Source organism: Perissodus microlepis, chromosome 10 (assembly GCF_051167445.1).
Source record: "Perissodus microlepis isolate ML-2025 ecotype Zambia chromosome 10, ASM5116744v1, whole genome shotgun sequence".
NCBI lineage: Eukaryota > Metazoa > Chordata > Actinopteri > Cichliformes > Cichlidae > Perissodus > Perissodus microlepis.
In genome coordinates this window covers 20,002,285-20,020,423 of record NC_140470.1, presented here as the reverse complement: position 1 = coordinate 20,020,423, position 18,139 = coordinate 20,002,285, and the positions used below count along the sequence as shown (strand labels likewise).

At 37.7% G+C, this 18,139-nt stretch overlaps 1 protein-coding gene and 2 long non-coding RNA genes across 3 annotated transcripts; all 3 read right to left on the bottom strand.

Annotated features, from left to right (window-relative positions):
* Nucleotides 1–387: 387 nt before the first annotated feature.
* Nucleotides 388–8,548, bottom strand: LOC146379368 (arrestin-C-like). Its single transcript, XM_084940587.1, has 18 exons — nucleotides 8,474–8,548; nucleotides 7,022–7,053; nucleotides 6,217–6,247; nucleotides 6,051–6,111; nucleotides 5,901–5,945; nucleotides 5,608–5,798; nucleotides 5,271–5,330; nucleotides 5,105–5,181; nucleotides 4,860–4,995; nucleotides 4,674–4,758; nucleotides 4,511–4,583; nucleotides 4,271–4,408; nucleotides 4,019–4,102; nucleotides 3,901–3,924; nucleotides 3,761–3,810; nucleotides 3,612–3,631; nucleotides 2,611–2,641; nucleotides 388–909 (listed from the first exon to the last, which is right to left on the bottom strand). Exons 2-16 carry the CDS (start codon nucleotides 7,027–7,029, stop codon nucleotides 3,627–3,629), a joined length of 1,068 nt encoding a protein of 355 aa, XP_084796713.1. The 5' UTR covers nucleotides 7,030–7,053; nucleotides 8,474–8,548; the 3' UTR covers nucleotides 388–909; nucleotides 2,611–2,641; nucleotides 3,612–3,626.
* A 2,535-nt stretch (nucleotides 8,549–11,083) lies between these two features.
* On the bottom strand, nucleotides 11,084–14,298 carry LOC146379367 (uncharacterized). The gene is made up of 2 exons (XR_014801425.1): nucleotides 14,008–14,298; nucleotides 11,084–11,603 (listed from the first exon to the last, which is right to left on the bottom strand). It is a non-coding gene; the product is annotated as an uncharacterized LOC146379367 (long non-coding RNA).
* A 1,271-nt stretch (nucleotides 14,299–15,569) lies between these two features.
* Nucleotides 15,570–17,781, bottom strand: LOC146379366 (uncharacterized). Its single transcript, XR_014801426.1, has 2 exons — nucleotides 17,552–17,781; nucleotides 15,570–16,637 (listed from the first exon to the last, which is right to left on the bottom strand). It is a non-coding gene; the product is annotated as an uncharacterized LOC146379366 (long non-coding RNA).
* Between the last annotated feature and the right edge of the window lie 358 nt (nucleotides 17,782–18,139).

Sequence of the window (18,139 nt, the reverse complement as noted above, 5' to 3'; positions counted from 1 at the left end):
CAGGAATAGAGGAAGTCAACACAGGAAGTTTGTGGTTATGTAAATATGTAGGTATACCCCAGACATGATGTTTTTATGTCGAGAAGACATCTGCTATGGCCTAAATATATTCAACTTTAATTGAAATTACACAACTAAACTATAACCTATAGGCAGCACCTACATCCCATAAATTTATAGAACAGTTGTCTTTGGGAGCATTTGTTTAGAATCCAGTCCTTCAGTTCCAATACAGAATATAGTAGTGTTTTGATAGTGTTTTCTTGAAAGTCTGTCTTTGGCAATCGTATTTTCTAAAGTAGTCCTCTGGCCATAAGTAAAGTGCCCTCCAGTATCTACTCTTATGATGTGAACAATGAATGAAAACAAGACAACGAAATTAAGAAAGAAAGAAAACATTTAAAACTGTCTTTCAGGCGATTTTATTGTATTTTGGGATGTTTCATGTGTCCAGTCTAAACCATAATCCAGCACATTTCACATGGAGAAGTACATCATTCAAAATAATGAATGAACGCACCACAATAATCAAAAGCACATCAGCTTTTGAGGGTTTCTCTCTGATTTTTTGTTCATTGCCTTCCAATCACATCCTGCAAACAGGCAAAGGATAATCAGAACATGCTGCTACAGAAGTCTGGGGTGTCTAAATGTTGGATACTAACATGCAATACAAGCATTCTCTCTACGGCTAAAATTACATTTATTCAACATGACCACAAAATCTGCAAGAGGACTGATGTTACATCTGTACGCATATCCTTGGTGTGTCTGAAAGGTAGATGTCCTCGGTTGCTCTGTAACGACTTGGTGTGAGGACACCAGTCGTGTTCTTTCTTCTTTGTTTTTGTCACTTCCTTTTCTTGTGTTCCTGTGGGTTTCTTTTCAGTGTCCAGGGTAACATCCTCTCTTGAGAAGTAAACAGAAAGAGATGTTGGAATCTGTGATGTCATTATATAATATACTTCACTTTTTAGCATCAGAATTTCCTCTTTAAGAGTATAAGGTGTCATAATCATTCCTCATAATCTATTGCTTTCATGTATTTGTAATTGTAATTTACATTATTAAAAGCAAAGCAGTTATAAACTCAATGTCCTGGAGGAAGTTCTATATAAAACAGTGCATATCCTGTCAACACATTTAATGACTTTAATTTTCATCTTACAAAAATTCATAAATATAGCAGATGGCAGGTTACATAGTAGAGATGGCACGATACCACTTTTTTATGTCCGATACCGATATGAATCCGATATAGTGTTTTTTAATCAACAAAACTGTTTTTTTAAATATCTTGCTGCATTTTGTATAAGTTCATACTCAAGTTTAAAACAACAACTACACTAAAGCTATTCTGTTATACCTGTATGCAAAAAAAAATATTTCATAGTTCAGCAATACTGATCAATCTAATAAACTTAAACCTACACCATCCTCCCTATTCTGGTATTTTAAAGAGTACTTAGCGTAAATATTAAGCAACCTAACTAATAGGGTTCCAACTCCCAGCAACAACAAAAATAAATAAATAAAAAATAGGGAACCACCCCTCACGCTCCACCTCATGATGCTTAATCGACGTAATCAACCTTAATTTGATGCAGTGTGAAAAAAAATGCAAAGAAATCAATTATTTTTCAAGAAATATTAAATAGATTCAACATCTTTCTTCAACAAAATTGCAGACTGCACAGATGGTACCTTCCCAAAGGAAAAAGTACTATAGCTTACTAGGGTATATATATTAGACTTAATAGTTACTATATACAGTAATGGACTTCTATTCATTTTACATCAAATTAAAACTTTGGGTGTCAGATAATTATTTATTAAAAGCTAGACATTTTAAATGAGAATAAGAAAGAAAAGTATGTCTTTGTGCTCCCCTTTTCCCTGTTAATGCCCTATCGGCCCCCCTGGCTAAACTTTGCTAGATCCGCCCCTGCACAGTTACCAGCGTCAGCTACGTAGAAAAAGATCCTGGTGTAGAAAGTAATATTAAATAAATTCTAACAACAGCTTATCAAGCTTAAACGTGCTGCTGTTGTTTATCCACTGGTTTCCTCTTTCTGGTTTCCTCTTTCCTCTTTTTTTTTCCTCTTTAAAAGTGGGCCAAAAACAAACAAGAGAGACGGACTCGCGACAGAAAAGCCGATCAGCTGATCATTGATCAGTTTCATGATTGAAGTAGCAGCAAGAAGAGGCAGTCGCTCCATATATCGTTTGTTAAGCTTAACGCAGGAATGCTTTACAAACATTCAGAGATGGACTTACACACTTGCTTTACTTCTCTCGGGGATAACTTTGTCGGAGATGAAATGCCGGGTTGCTAGCGAAGCTCCAAATGCTATCCAGACCACCGACAGGTCCCGCATGCCACAGCCGCTCTATCACGTGATGCATACTGCTCCGACGTGCTAACGTTCTGAGGCGAGTTACGGCGTGTTGCAAGTTTTGTGAGGTGCTTTCGTGATATTTAATGGATCGGATTACATTTTTTATTTTTCTCCGATATCCGATCCAGTAATTTAGGTCAGTATCGGACCGATACCGATACGTAATATCGGATCGGTCCATCTCTATTACATAGTAATAGCTGAAACTCACCTTGACTATGGGGGTGTTTTCATTTAAGACACTGTAAAAACAGGAAAAGGATACAGATAAATTAATAACAATGGCTCAATTTATTAATGAAATAATAAGAAAAAGAAACATAAAAACAAATCACACATATGGTCCATTTTTTAAAAAGGTAGAACTCTGTGTAATTTAAATAAAAGAAGAATGAAATCATTGTTAATGAGTTTAAAGACTATATAATTAGGACAAAGACAACATGCTCAATATTGAAACTGACACTGCAAAATGTTTTTTTTTAGAAAAACTCTTCTCATTTTGGATTTACAGCTGCATCACTGCTTTTTTTTTTAAACCACCAGACAGATATTCTCCCTTTCTTGGTTCATAATGAATGAAACAGCTCTGGGTTTCCTTTGGGATTTATTTCATTTTAAAAATACACCAAACTTCTTTTCAGGACTGTTGGCAGACCAGTTTAGACTTTTTTTTTTACTACACAGATATTCTCCTTTCATACGTGTAACATGTGGAAAGACCTTCAAAGTAACTAAGTACTTCTAAACTTTTATATTTTGTTCAGATATATTGTTCCCAAGCGCGTGATTGTTCCCTGTGCATGATTTTCTCTGGGTTTCCCACATCTTTACTCTTAGGATTAAAAAAACAGGATTGTTCCTAAAGTATTCTTAAGTTCATGCTGAACATTTTGAACTATTTGACCAAACAATGTCATATCGAGGGGGTTAACCTCTTCCCATCTTCATTCATGAAACACAAAGTTGTATAAAAAACCTATTCTAGCTTTTTAAACATGCTGCTGATTTCAAATACAAATTGTTTTAACATTTTATATGCTTATGTACGTTTTTCATAGTATTATATTTTACACTGTATGCAATTTTTAAAACATTTTCTTAAAATTCAGCTTTCATTTGTTAGCTTCTAAGTCAAGTCCTAATAATGAAATGTCTAGGTGATAGCACCCAAAACAACATGTAAATAATAAAGTATTAAACACAACTTACATCAGTGTATACTCCTTATTCTGCTCGGTGTAGAAAAAAGATTAGCACAAAGGCGAGAACGTAATTAGGCATGAGAGTTAAAATCATTTTAAAGGCATTTATATAAATTTTTAGGAGTCTTTTAGGCTCTACAAGGTAAAAAAAAATACCTTCAGGCTTGGGGTGCATGAGATTCAGTGGGAGCTCCAATGTGACATCACTGCAGAGAAAAATGAGCCAAATAATGTGAATGCATGCAATCATCATTTCTGTATGGATTGTGATAATATTGCTACTAAATATTACTCACCTGGAAGTGAGGCCACCCAGCAGACTACATGGAGAAAAGAGGAAAAATGTAAGCCGGCCTTTGCCGTTTCGTTCTGTTTAATCTTGAACGGGGTTTACTTGTGTCAAAAAATACTTACCCTCCTCCAGCCACCATGAGGTTAATTTTAATCTTGTAGGAAACCAGGATACCCAGCACCTCTTTTTCTAGTCCCTGCCGCAGCCTGTGGAGGACGAAGCGCAGGGATTTGAAGGATTAGAGGGGTTTAAATTAGCTGAGTGTACTACTGTAAGACATTGCGGACACTGAACAAGAAAGCGGATGGAAATGTGAAGCAACAAAGAACCGGCAGAGAAGAGAGAAGAGAAACTTTACACCAGTGTGCACTTACATGGTGGTGGAGGCCAAGTTGGTGTCCTCGTCCTTCAGTCGACCGTCCAGCGCCAAACCTCTTTTCTCCTTGTTATCAGCGAGCACAGGTGTGATGGTCAGAGTGTTGTCGAAGCTGCCGTTAGAGTCCACCGTCTCTCTGCAGAGAGTGAAAAGAAACACATAAGCAGATTGACCCAATTTTATATTTTCATTTTGCTTCTGTGACATTTGCTGTGCTTTCAGTTTTCTGCCCACATACCCGAACTCTTGGTTAAGAACACACTTGGTGTATTTGTCTGCCGAGTAGAGGACGATGTCTGTGGTTTGGTCCACTGTTGCAGGGAGGAAGATATAGAAAAATGTTATTTCTTTATAACATTTTCAGGATTTATTTCAGTATTTCAGTGAATAGAGGTACCCACCACTGATTTTAATTTTCTTGACTGTTTTGTTGCTCTCGTTTTTGATTTTGATCTTGATTGGGATCGCTTCACCATGAAAGTAGAGCTGCGGCAAAACAGGAGAGAGATTTTAATTGGTTCACTGCACAGCTCCCATTTCAACAGGGTGAAGCTGAAAATTAGGGAAGTAAAATTTTGCTGCCGTACATCTTTCTCCATTGAAGCTTCTAGATGAACGGGCTTGTCAGACATCATGAAGCTTTTGCAGATATCAGCCTTGGGCCCGGAGCCCACCTGAGACGGGGCGTACTGGATTTTACGAATGATGAGACGGGCGGTGTCCCTGTCAGGGCGAAGGAGAGGGAAGGAAGAAGAGATGAGGTGAGGAAAAATGAAATGGAACAAAGAGAGGCGAGATAGCAAGGCAAAGACATTAGTGGAAGTAAACTCACTTCTTTTCAATATTTTCATCGGGGTTGTTCTTTTCCTTGGCAAGATAAGTTTTGACCTCAAAGTCAACGCCACAAGCCTGCAAAGTACAGTGCAGTTGTAAACAGCTGATATTTAAACAAGTGACATCCTTGCCTATATACACTCTAAGGTAAAGGGATGCCTCACCTTTCCCTTGTCATCAGGTCCAGGCTGCAGAGAGACTGAGCAGGGTAGGTTGTTTGGAATCTATGGAGACAAAGACTAAGATTTATAAGAAAACACAAGAGCTACTTCCATGAAATTACAAAATAAAGCATAATTTTAGATATTCAGGAAGTATTTCCTCATTAAGAAAAAATATATAAATGTCTATCAAATACTCAGTATTAAAGTGGAGTAACATCATGTGTCATTGAATGTTACATGCACAATTTCTAAAAAAACAAAAACAACAACTCTTTCTCACATGGCTGAGGTCATAAACTGCTTGTCGTGCTTAATTTTGTGTTCCTGAGTCACACACCTCAAAAGAGAAAGGGTGTGCGTTGTCTCCTGCCTTCTTCAGCAGGGTGTCGTGCATGGCACTCAAGGCAGGCTTCTCGCCATTAGGATAGAGTTGGGTTTGCTGCATCCAGATGTCCTTCCTGAAGCACAGGCCCATCACATCCAGGTCATCACTACCATAACGGAAGGCACATGCCAGCTGCACGAACACTGCAGACAGGTGTAATTACATCAGTTACTTCACAATGATTGGCAAAAGTTTCTATTTATAGAATTGAACCCAATTTAAAACGGCGCTTTATGTGACGCTACCTTTTCTGTCTCCGAAATCTGCTGGGTCCAGCTTTACGACGCCGTCTGCAAGGGAGCAGGATTACAGGCACAGTTATTGTCTTCATAATGACCGTGCATTTGCAGACACACACACAAATACAGAAAAAACACTCTGTAATAGGAACGTACCAACTCTGTCCACTTTGTCCACATGATCCACATAGTCTCTCTTCCCCAGGTAGAGGGTCAGCTGTCACATTGAAGAAGGGAAAGCGTAGTGTTTCAGAACCTTTTAAGTTTTACCCCTTTTTCAGTCTATTAAAAAAATGTTTTAAGAGAATAAAAGAGAACATACCCCTCCGTTTCCACTGGTCTTCTTGAAAACCCTGTGAAGCAAAAAGGAGAAACACCACTCACCTTAAAACTCAACCTTTAAATTAACCTTTTTGTATAGATTACAGTTAAAATATTAACCTCCTTATCCTGGCAACCAGGGAAGAAATAAGTGTGTGAAATGTTGAATAAAGCTGGAGAACCCGTGTTTTTAAAAGAAGAGTACATCCATTTACATCCACTGATGGAGTTACTGTCAGGCTTAACAAGATAAAATAGTGATTAAATTTGGATCCTGTGGGTAAATTTGGTTTCTTGGCAAATGACAGAAGGGCTGGTAATCCTTTATTCCTCGTTATCCAGTTAGTAATAGCTAAGCGTGGAGCTGCTTTACCCCATCAAGCCCGGATTGAGAGGCTGGCTCAGGTGAGGGAGCTACAAATGCTGTAAGAGGGTCCCCCAAATAACCAATTACCACTGTCATCAAATAAAGCTCAGAGCTGTGTTACCACATGTGAAAAAGCATGTTGAGAGACTAAGCGTTTTACAGACCTTAAATAAATACTTTCTAATAATTGTCCCTTTTAGGAGTTGGCTGACCATCCTGTCTACAACTCCACAAATTTCAAAGAGATCACAATTCTTATCAACTTTTCGGCCCCTGTCAGATTTTCTTTAGGTAAAAGGGAAACATCTTTCCACTAACAATAGCTTTGGATTGTTATATTTTTTGAGTATGAGAGAGAGAGAGTTCTTTAAATAGTTTGATTAGAATCAGCAGTTCCTCTGGGACATAAAGATAAAAACTAAATGTGTCCAGTACTTACTTTGCCATCTCTAGAAGGTTTTTGGAAGTATTCTGTTGGAAGAAAGGTGAAAAAAACAAATGATCAAAAAGTGATCAGGAGGTCACAGATCTATAACTGAGAGCTCTCTAACAGCTGGAGTGATGCTTTCATTTGAGGGTACAGAGGGTTAATCCTCTGCAATAAGATTACGCCACTGGTGTTAGGACTCTTCCACCAAACTGGTGTTTCTCTGTCTGCTAACTGACCCCGTGACCTCACAACAAACAACCAAAGATTTACATTGCACACGTGGTTATGTCACAGTATGTTTCTCCTAAAAGTGCCAAAGTCTTTGGACTATTCAAGGAACACTAAATGGATAAAACCCATTCATCACCTTTGATAGCATTCCAGGACTTTAGCTCTCTACAGCTCCGAAATAAAGATTAGTCCTGAAGGGTTAAGAGCACTACAAGCATTTAATTAAATACGTATTTTCAAACACATCTGCTCATCATCTTCCAACATAATCTCCAGTCTTCAGGTTGTTTGGTCTTATATATTTTTAAACATCACATCATATTTCTCTTTAGAAATTTGTTGGGGTTTTTTCTATTGGCACCTTCTGTGTCAACTCCATCTCCAATGTCATATACAAAGATTATGGATAAATGCAAAGAATGAGAATAAAGTCTTGGTTAATTACCCAGATGCCTTCAGTCTAAAGTTGCTTTGGGCTACAGTTACTTATTTCAGTGCCAGGAGCAGGTACAGCAGCTTCCTGCCTCTCTTCTGATTGGCTAATTGCTGTGCAATTTCAGCATATGTGATTGTTGCAGACCTCTTCAAAAATACTGAACTATGTCTTTGTTAGATTCTTGCTCAAACCACAGAGCACTATATTTAATATTTATTGGTCGATTACTCTATTTTACAGTGATTAAATAGCATTCTTGTCTGCAGGTAATTTAGTAGACATACTGAAAGCCACAGAAAGCAGATGTTTTTGTTACGTATGTATTATTGTAGCATCTATCTTACAATATAAAGCGCCTTGAGGTGACTGTTGCTGTGATTTGCCGCTGTATAGCTAAAATTGAATTGAACTTGCATTCTTATTTTCTTCTTATTTTGCACTATTTTGGCTCTTTTTACCTGGCCTCCATACACAAGCATTCTTACATATGTTCACTGATTGTAGATATGGCCTCAGAGAGAACCTGTCGGTTAACTTTAATGGCCTATTAAAACAATACAATACGTTTATACTGTAATGACTTCCATCATCCTTATTCAACCCCACAGTGGAGCATAACTCAATGATTTTCACCATTGCACCATTTGACCTTTGACATCTATCCATTTTCATAGCCACTTATCCAATTCAAGGTTGCAGGGGGCTATCAGGCATAAAACTGTACTTCATAATTAGTTTCACCACTACACATCCATCCTTTCATTCATTCATCTGTGAATATGAAGAATTCTTACCTCTTCTTAGTAGTCTGTGACCGTGGTGGAGGATGTCAGGATAAGTTGAGAGTGCAGTCTACAGCTGAGCTCCCTTTTTATACCTGCCTCCCTCTGTGCATCCTTCAGGCTTAGCCAGTTTACTATTGCTGTTTTTGCCTGCTTCATAATCCTGTTAAGCAATCAGAGAGCAGCTTTTTTTGGACAACAAAAGGTGCAGCCATCTAAATCACAGGGACATAAATACAACCTCACAGTCGCCATGCGGCTGTAGTAGGCCAATAATCCCCCTCTGCACCTCCACAAATCACTCAAATCTCCTTTGATTCAGAAAGCACAACAAAACAGGCCATTTAAAATCAACGTTTTTTTCTGATGGATTTTTTTTCCCACCAAAAAAATTGTGTTGAACATCTTTATAGCTTGCATTAAAAACTTCATCTGTGAGCAGCAGCTTTATCTGTAAATACAGGTTAGCTGGGTATCTATGTATTATTTGTTCTTTTTTATTTTCTTTTACAATCATGCTCATAAAAACACAAACATTTTAAAAAATATATCAGATTCAAGAGTATTGCTATATGCTTGATAGGGAGATGCAATAATAAACTAACCTATATGACAAAGGTTTCAAATGTTTTCTTATTTTAAGCCTGTGTGCAGCCGTGTATAGATTCCTAGTACTCCAGTCTGTCTGCTCTCAGCAGATTAACAGTTCCCTCTCCCAATATGGTACAGATGACGGGAGTATCAACGGTGAGGTCAGAATAAGCTTTCTTATTCAACAGTGTCTAAGTAACGTGCCAAAGATTAAGGAGAATCACCAGAATCCCCTTTGACCCTTGAAAACCTCCTAATCCTCCAACAGGTCCGTTATAACTAGCTTATGTTAAAAGAATGAAGAACACAGGAACGTAAAGTAAAACATTTTAGGATTGATGGGGATACTAGGGAATATTTTTTAGTTAAAAAAGATCCTTGATTATGAGACAGAAAGCTTTAAAAATGTAGTAAATGTAAATGTAGTGTTTTTATTGCATCCAAAGGATGACAAGACCTTTGCTTGAGTTAAGCCGAGGTTAACAGAGTTTAGGCCACCTGGACACCCCACAAGTCAGGGGTTACTGTGTTGTACCAAACATGGCTTAACGTAGTCCTTAATGACAATCATAATCCCGGTGAGGTGTTCTGCACAGCCTTTATGAGCTTTAGCATTTTCCAGGTTTTGTTTTCTTTATTCGTTTGACGCAATGGGAAGATCTGACGCCAAGAGGGAGACGTTACTTAATGCCTTTTCCACGTTGGACTTTAACCACACGTATTCTTGATCTGGGTGAGATGAAATAAAACAGAAATAGTAGGTTCAGGTTTTATCTGTCGCTTGCTGATGTTTCTTGGAAACTGTGTCTCTGGCTTGCGCCCTTTAAACCATAAGCCTAAATTCATTTTATTTATGTGAACATTTGTTCTGCTAATACAAGCTTATGTATCCTATTTTGGGAAACAGTGCCACAGGTGAATAGGCATAAATAACATGCCTGAAAATAGAAGTATATGTGGTGTAACAGGTGCTAAAACGAGTGTACTTGTTTCAGCACCTGATCGATAAAGACCGAGTCGGTGCCTCTCGTGCTCCTGAGAGGCTTTATTTTGGGACCAGCTGACTGAAGGCACTGACGGAGGCGGCTGAATCTTTTTAAGGCACACACTCCAGACTAAACAGACTAGTAATTATGAGTGTCTGATGAGGGGAATCAGCCAAAGGCCAAATCCAGCTTAATCAATTATTTATGGGCTAGGACAGAATGAAATGACACGAGGTAAGGCACACGATGTGAAGTATATATAAACATGAGCAAGACAACATTACATGAGCTCAGATAAAACATTAGGCAAATGAAACTAATTTAAAACATATATATTTATCTGTTTAGGAGCTTTTCCATTAATTATGAGTTATGTGGTGAAGACGCTTTTTTAAAAAGTTGAATTACCTGTGAAGCAAAGCAACAACTGCCCAGGGGCTCGGCACCCTCCGGGACCCCACAAGGCCAGTTTCATTGTATGCCAAATGATTTCTGCTGATTTTATTTACGGATACCTTTGCTGCAAATACAATAATATATAAACAAATATCTAAATAAATAGGTAAATAAAAAAATACCAAATTATTGACTAACCTGTTGGCTGTGGCATGAGAAAGACTAGTCAGATAACATTTTTTTTAAGACATCGTGACTGGGTTCCAGCGCTACACAAGGGACCTGCTTCAAACATACCACCATGCCAATCAGATTACTTCTTCCATGTGAGGGTGAAGAGGTGACCCTTCTGGATAAGATGGTGAAGGTTTGCTGCGTTTGGTGAACAGTGTGATAATAAAACCAGGGAAAAATGAAACCTGCTCCTGTTAAAGATTCTTAAGTCTTTTGCTGTATAAATAGCGGCATTTTTTCAAAAGATACAGTAAATAAAGTAATGTTAGTAGTGGGTGATATCATGTAAACACTGTCATGATTTTATGTAAACATTTTGTCATTTGTAAACTATAAATGATGGATTCTACACTGTAACGGATGTGATGTTCTATAAAGTGGTTTTAATTTAAAAAAAAAAAAAAAGAGGCAAAAATTAGTTTGTTTCTTTATTCAACTTTTGAACAGTGGGACTCAGTCAGTACATATTCAGTAAATGCAAATTATTTACACGGCAGTGCACTACAGGCATAAATCTAGACCCCTAGATAAAACATTAAGCATTATAGCAGTGACAACTCCTCCACAGTAGCAGGTGGGATTTTTCTGTTTTGAGGACGGCTCCTTTTACCTGTCACTACGGATGGTCTGTTTATGTTTTGATCAAGAGCCTTTTTTTGGGCAGCTGAAGAGGAGAAGTCTATCTTATGGCCAACCTCTGGCTGTATCTTGGTCACATTACCCAGCAAAACCCAGTATGCAGGTTCATCTGTAACAGTCCTTGTGCCACAGATCAACACTGTTGCTTCTACTTTAAACAGAAGAGCAGTGACGTGGCTGCAGGTCTCCGGGACTCCGGCCATACAGCTGCAGTGGGCGGCTTCAACCTTCCCTGTGATGCTCACAGTGACCCATGGCTGCAATGCTGGTTCATTCAGTCTTTGAGAGTGCCGGACCTGAAACACACACAAAGTTCATTTAAAGACAAGAACTTTGAGCCAAGGCCGACATAAATGTGTTTTATCTACTTTATCATAAATGTAAAAAAGTGTTTAGAAAGTTAGCACATACATGTAATTTTTCATTTCTTTATGTATCCATCTATAGAACGCTGCATGTTATATTCTAAATCTGCCTGTTCTCTGTCAGAAACCTGCCTGCAGAAAATGAACCTAAAGATGTCATCACTTTAGAGATGGAGAAAGCATAAAGTGACAATTATGAATCACTTAATATGATAAGGAGATTCTGCAGGTCATTGATCAATGTATAAAACTAAAATAAAATGTATTTTTAGTGACACAAGATACAAATATGGAAGCAAGATGTATAATTAGAATTATTTATAATAAGCATTAATAAATCATTGCAATTTCTTTGAATGAATGAATGAATGAATGAATGAATATCTTTATTCGAGCAACCAAATAATAATAAAGTTATTGTAATGTACAATTGTGATATACAATTACACACACAATAAAAAAAACAAAAAAAAAAAACAAGTTTAGCTCGAAAAGGAGTGGGATGAAGACAAGCTTTTTAACTCCCACCCCTACAATCTTATCTGAGTTTTAAATTTTGTAGTTACGCAGTGCATTTAAATATTTGTGACATACAATTACAATTATAAAATTATCACATTGTCATAATTACAACATACAGTAGTGTAAATATTAAGCATCAGTAATACAGTCTTTGTTACCACCGTTGAGTATCACAGTCATCACCATCATGGTCATTACATCCTCTCCATATATTATTTATATTTTAGCTATGAAAATATCAATGAAGTTTGCTTCCATTGTATAGTAGTAACTTTATCAATTTTACTTTTGAGAATTAATTCTGGTCTACTGTTTCCTAATACTGGAGATAGCAGTAATAACAACAGCATAAGACAATATCAACAGTGTCCATTTCAACTCTACAAGATAATTGTTTATATAAGTATTTGTTGTTAACATTCTATACATAAACAAGGAAGAAAGAAAGAGAAAGAGAGAAAGAAAAAAAAAAATCATACAAGGAATATATTGTTATTTACTATCCTGGATAAACAATCACACACTCGATTCCTCTTTGTACCTTGACAATATACATTTTTTGTACCTCAATTTAAACAGATGAATATTTGGACATTGCTTGAGCTCTACATCCAATCTGTTCCAAAGTTTCACTCCACACACAGACACACACAAACTTTTCCTGGTGGTTCTAACTATCTGCCTTTTAAAGTTACTACATCCCCTCAAATTATAACCTCCTTCTTTATGTGTAAAGAGCTTTTGGATATTTTCTGGCATTATACCCTTATTTGCCTTATATAGTAGTTGAGCAGTCGAGAATTCAACTAAATCAATCAATTTTAATAGTTTTGACTGCAAAAACAAAATATTAGTGTGACTATAATATCCTACCTTATACATTATTCTTATAGCACATTTTTGTAGTATAACCAGGTGATGCAGAGAACTTTTGTAATTATTGCCCCACACCTCTACACAATGAGTCAAGTATGGTAGGACTAGTACACAGTATAGCAAAAACATTGCATGGCAGTTTAAGAAGAACTTGGCTCTATTTATGATTGAGATACTTTTGGACACTTTATTTTGTATATGTCTGATGTGTGATTTCCAGCATAATTTGCTATCAATCATTACTCCCAAGAATTTTATTTCTGATACTACATCTATGACTACACCATCTATTTTAATTGCAGTATCTACATTTACATTGTAATTCCCAAAGAACATTACCTTGGTTTTGCTCAAATTTATAGATAATTTGTTAACATCCATCCATATTTTTAATTTCCTTAACTCATTGTTAATGTTAAGTACTAGGTCACTATGGTCGTCGTTAGAATAAAAAATATTGGTGTCGTCAGCAAATATGACTAATTTTAATAACTTTGATACATTAAATATGTCGTTTATATAAAGGTTAAATAGAGTTGGTCCCAGAACTGATCCTTGTGGCACTCCACAGCTAATGCCCAAATACCCCGATTCAAACTCGCCCATCTTCACATACTGCTGTCTCTCAGTCAAATAACTTTGGATCCATTTCAAAGCCACTCCCCTAATACCATATCTGTCTAATTTTTTAAATAATCTGCTATGATTAATCGTATCAAATGCTTTCTTCAAGTCAATAAATACTTTAACCATAGAGAATAACTAAATCCTTCAGGACAATGTCACATCAATGCACTGAACTCACTATGTTATCCACCTAACAGCCTCCACATGTTCTCACTGTAATTTCCCCTCATGAATGAATTTATGCTGCACTAATGTGAATGTTTGCAGGGAAATCAAACGCATTTCACACGCAGTACTCGAGCTGACTTACCTTTGTTTGAATGACGACTTGTACGGCGCAGATTCCACAGATAAGGTACGAAATATGTCAGGCTACGTCAATAGCGGTTGGTCTTCAGGGTTTCTACTCCACAGCCGTATTTCATACGGGTCCACATTTCCAATGCGCGCTATTTTCTGCAAGTACAGCTGCTTCGCCTCTGAACCAAATCGGTCTCTATACAGTCCATTCTCTTTTGAGCTGCTTTTAAGCATCTTGTAATCGTCGTTCCAACACAGTGTGTTTGTTTTGATTCGTAGACCCCGGAAATGGTGCCGCGCTCCCACAATGCATTGCGACGTGACGTCAACTCCAAAGCCCTATACCAGCAACAATGGTGACAGTATGGCTCGAAGAAGGAGAGCAGAATTCAGCCTATTTTTTCAGACTTGAAAAGCATCAATCTAACACCAACTCCATCCTACAACTAAATATTAATGGGACAATTTCTAATGATAAGGATACCATAGCAAAATATTGTTCAAACTTTTATTGCAAACTTTATTCTTCTAGTTATTGCCCTGAAGCTTGTCTGACTTTTTTTTAATTCTTAGGGTTAGGGTTAACCCTAACCCCTAACCCACAGAGCAAGCAAATGAGAAGCTTCTCCAAGAGAAAAGGGAACAAGAAATCAAACAAAAACAAATGGATTCCAATCTTCAGAGCATCAAGCAACAAAATGAAAGCTTGCAAGGAAAGCTTGATGAAGCTCTGCGACAAAATAAAGAAATCCTTCAAGAGAAAGAGCAGCTGGACAGAAAGCAGGGAGACATGGAGTGCCAACTCCAGCTCATGGAGGGAAACGACAGGATGCTGCAGGTAAAGTTCGATGAGACACTGCACAAATATCAAGACCTGCTTCAAGAGAGAGAACAGCTGGTCATTAAGCAGAGAGAAGAAAAACTTCTTCTCCAGGAGTTTGAGAAGAAAAACCAAAACCTGCAAGAACTTTACAACAAAATGAAGTTCAAAGCATCTGAGCTGGAAGGAGAAAATGAAAAACTGCAAAAGCAGGAGGCAACATCTAAAGTGCTGAAAGAAAGGTTGGAAGAAAAACAAGCCGAAATAGAAGAAGTGGAAAAAAAATGCAACAAGCTGCAGAAGCAAAACACAGAAAAAATCGAGGAGCTGATCCTCATCCTCGAGAAAAAGCAGAAAAAGAAAAAACGCTTCTGCTTCTTCTGGAGGAAGAACACTCCTTCTTTCACTACTGCCAATGTCACCTCTTCTTCCCCCACCTCTGTTCCAGCTTAATTCCCCCCCCCCCCCCCCCCTTTAACTACTAACACCTCTCCCATCTCCCTCCCCTCTTTTCACAGTCACCCCCCAACCAGTCCCGACAGTTGACTGCCCCCTCTAGAGCCTGGTTCTGTCATAGGTTTCTTCCTTTAAAGGGAGTTTTTCCTATCCACTGTCGCCTAGTGCTTGCTCAGAGGGGATTGTTGGGGTTTTCTCTCCTCTCTCCCTTTACTTTACGCTCTTCTTTACATCCCACCCACCCCCACCTTTTCTTTTTTCTTAATAATTGAACAATAAAAACAGTTGGCCGCTAATTAAATGTGTCAAATCAATGTCTTTATTCAAGAATACAAGAAATGGGTAATAGCTGCATGTGTGTTTGTGTGTGTGCATAATATGCATACTTTACGTGTTGGATCCAAATCCCACAAGGAATTAAATAAAACAAGAAGACAAACAAAAACAAATATTTCTCTCCCTTCCCAGGTCAGGAATCAGGATGAGGAAGAAATGAGGTCAGATCAGTGCAGGTTTGTGCACTACTGACATAAAGTTTCTGCTGATTAAAAAAAGTATGTCGATATTTCTGAAATACATTTGCAAACAAATAACTTTGACAACTTGTGTTTTTTCATAAAAGAAAAAAGAAAAATCAGAGAGCAGAGCTGGTAAAACAGCTTAGCTCCACAGGTTACAGGAGATCAGATGCCAAATACTTTTCATGACAGTCTTCGTTATTGCATAAATCTCCCCTTTTATCATTGATCAGTAAATCACTGCATATAAATTCATCTAACCGTTATAATTTCATGAGTAAAGATTCTCAGATGACTGAATGGCAGTTTTAGTAAATGTTGAACTTTATTGTGATTTCTATTTTTAGAATCAATAGCACACATTTTGATTTAGTTTTGCAAGCTGCTGATTTCACACAGATCCACTGCCCAAACGTGCCTTTGAGTTTTTCATCATTTAACAAGAATAGGCTCAGGCAATCATTGTGTAATTAGGCTTTGGGAAGGTCTGGGGACAGGTATGATGGTGGTGGTTTTAAAGCACTGTGGCACAACAGCTTGACTCAGGGAGATGTTAAAGATGCCCGCTAGGACATCAGTCAGCTGGTCAGCACGGGCTCCGAGCACGCGTCCAGGTATATTGTCTGGTCCAGCAGCTTTGTGTGGGTTGACTTTAGTGAGAGTCCTTCTCACACTGGCCGTGGACAGGGACAGCACTTGGTTGTCTGGCAAGGGGGTGGCCCTCTATAGTCCGTCTTGCATCCCATTTAAACAAGTGCGTGTTCACACTGCCCCTGGATGTCCTGGCCTCTGAGGTTAAGGTGTACGGCTCCTGGTTGTCAACTGACCAATTTATCATGGCAAAGCCTGTGGTGGACAAAAGATAAGAGGCTGATTATAAAAATGATCCATGCACGCCTTATGACCAACAGCATGTACAGTTAACACAGCTAAATGGCTGTGAAATTGTAAAATTACTTTTGAAATAAAGCTATTCAAAGTCAATTAACTGTGACTACAATAATAGCAATGTTAGCCAGCAAACAAAACGTTAGCACTAATTAAAATAAGCTGCTAGGTGATGTTACTGTTTCAAGTTCTCTCATTGTTTGACATGTAGGGCAGATATTTTGGTGACACTGAGATTAGCCAGACACTAAACAGCAGTGTAATATCAACGCTAGATTAGATGTTTTCTAATCCGATAAAATGACATTATTCCTGTTTATAGAAGATGTTTGTCGTCTGTTTGTTTGACTGACAGGAACAGGAAATAGTGGTTGGAAATTACTGTTGGTGTTACATGAGGGTAAAGAAGGGCTTTAAGCACCTGGGTAAAAACTGGACCCATGATGAAACACTACAACAAGTACAACATATTCTTCAGTTTTAATATGTGACCATACTGTGCAGACTGCTGATGAGTTACACGGTTACATTTCATTAATCATTGTTAAACTAAAGTGGTAAGCAGTTACTTTATCCTTTCACTTAAAATTTCCAGGAAAAACACTACCTTGGCTACTTTTGTGCTTACATTTGATCTATGCTGGGTCACTACTTTTGCACTATAATGCTGCTGCTGACACCCTGACACCTCCAAACTGCAAGCATCAATAAAATGTTACAGTATTGTTTTCTATATCTGTGCATATATCCTTATTGGTAGTTTTCTCGAAATAGAAGATCTTCATTTTAAAAAAAAATCTCTGATGACATTGCTGAAGCTAGCGCCCACCCCTACTGCGCGTACCGCAAATATAAAACTGATATATACTTACATCATGAAGCAGTTGATGTCTGGTTTCCGACAAATACAGTAAAGAGGTGCGTTCTCCCCCTCCATACCAGTGTTCTCAGGCACTGGTACATGGTCAGTGTCAGACACTTCACTGTCCTACAACATACCACATAGGACCACATTAGAAATGACATGTATGTAGACATGCTAATTATACCTGGCTAAATGGATGCAGTAACAAAATGTTACTTAACTACTCTAGTTATTAGTTTCCAGATGTGTGCAGTTGCTCCAGTCTTACTGACAGTATACTGTTTCAAACACCAGTGCCAACATTTTATGTTTTTTAAAATCTTAGTATGATTCTGCACCAAGACTTGTGGCCTGTTGCTCGGTAACTTATTGTCTGACTACATTAACTACAGTTCATAAACATCATTCATTTTCTCCTACTTATTTTATTCAGGTTGTATTCCAGCTGTCACAGGGCAACCCATACGGTAAAAAAATATATTTTAAAATACATTTTGAAATATATTTCAAAATATGCAAAAAATGGCCAAAAAATATATGTGCTAAAATACATTTTAAAATATATTTATATATTTTGAAATGTATTTTAGCACAT

Bases quoted from the DNA above. Each gene is read 5' to 3' on its own strand.
- LOC146379368 (XM_084940587.1), bottom strand. The intron at 4,103-4,270 runs GTAAGTGCACAC...CGTCCTCCACAG, and splicing joins AACTTGGCCTCCACCACCAT to GCTGCGGCAGGGACTAGAAA. The intron at 3,925-4,018 runs GTAAGTATTTTT...TTCTCCATGTAG, and splicing joins CTCATGGTGGCTGGAGGAGG to TCTGCTGGGTGGCCTCACTT.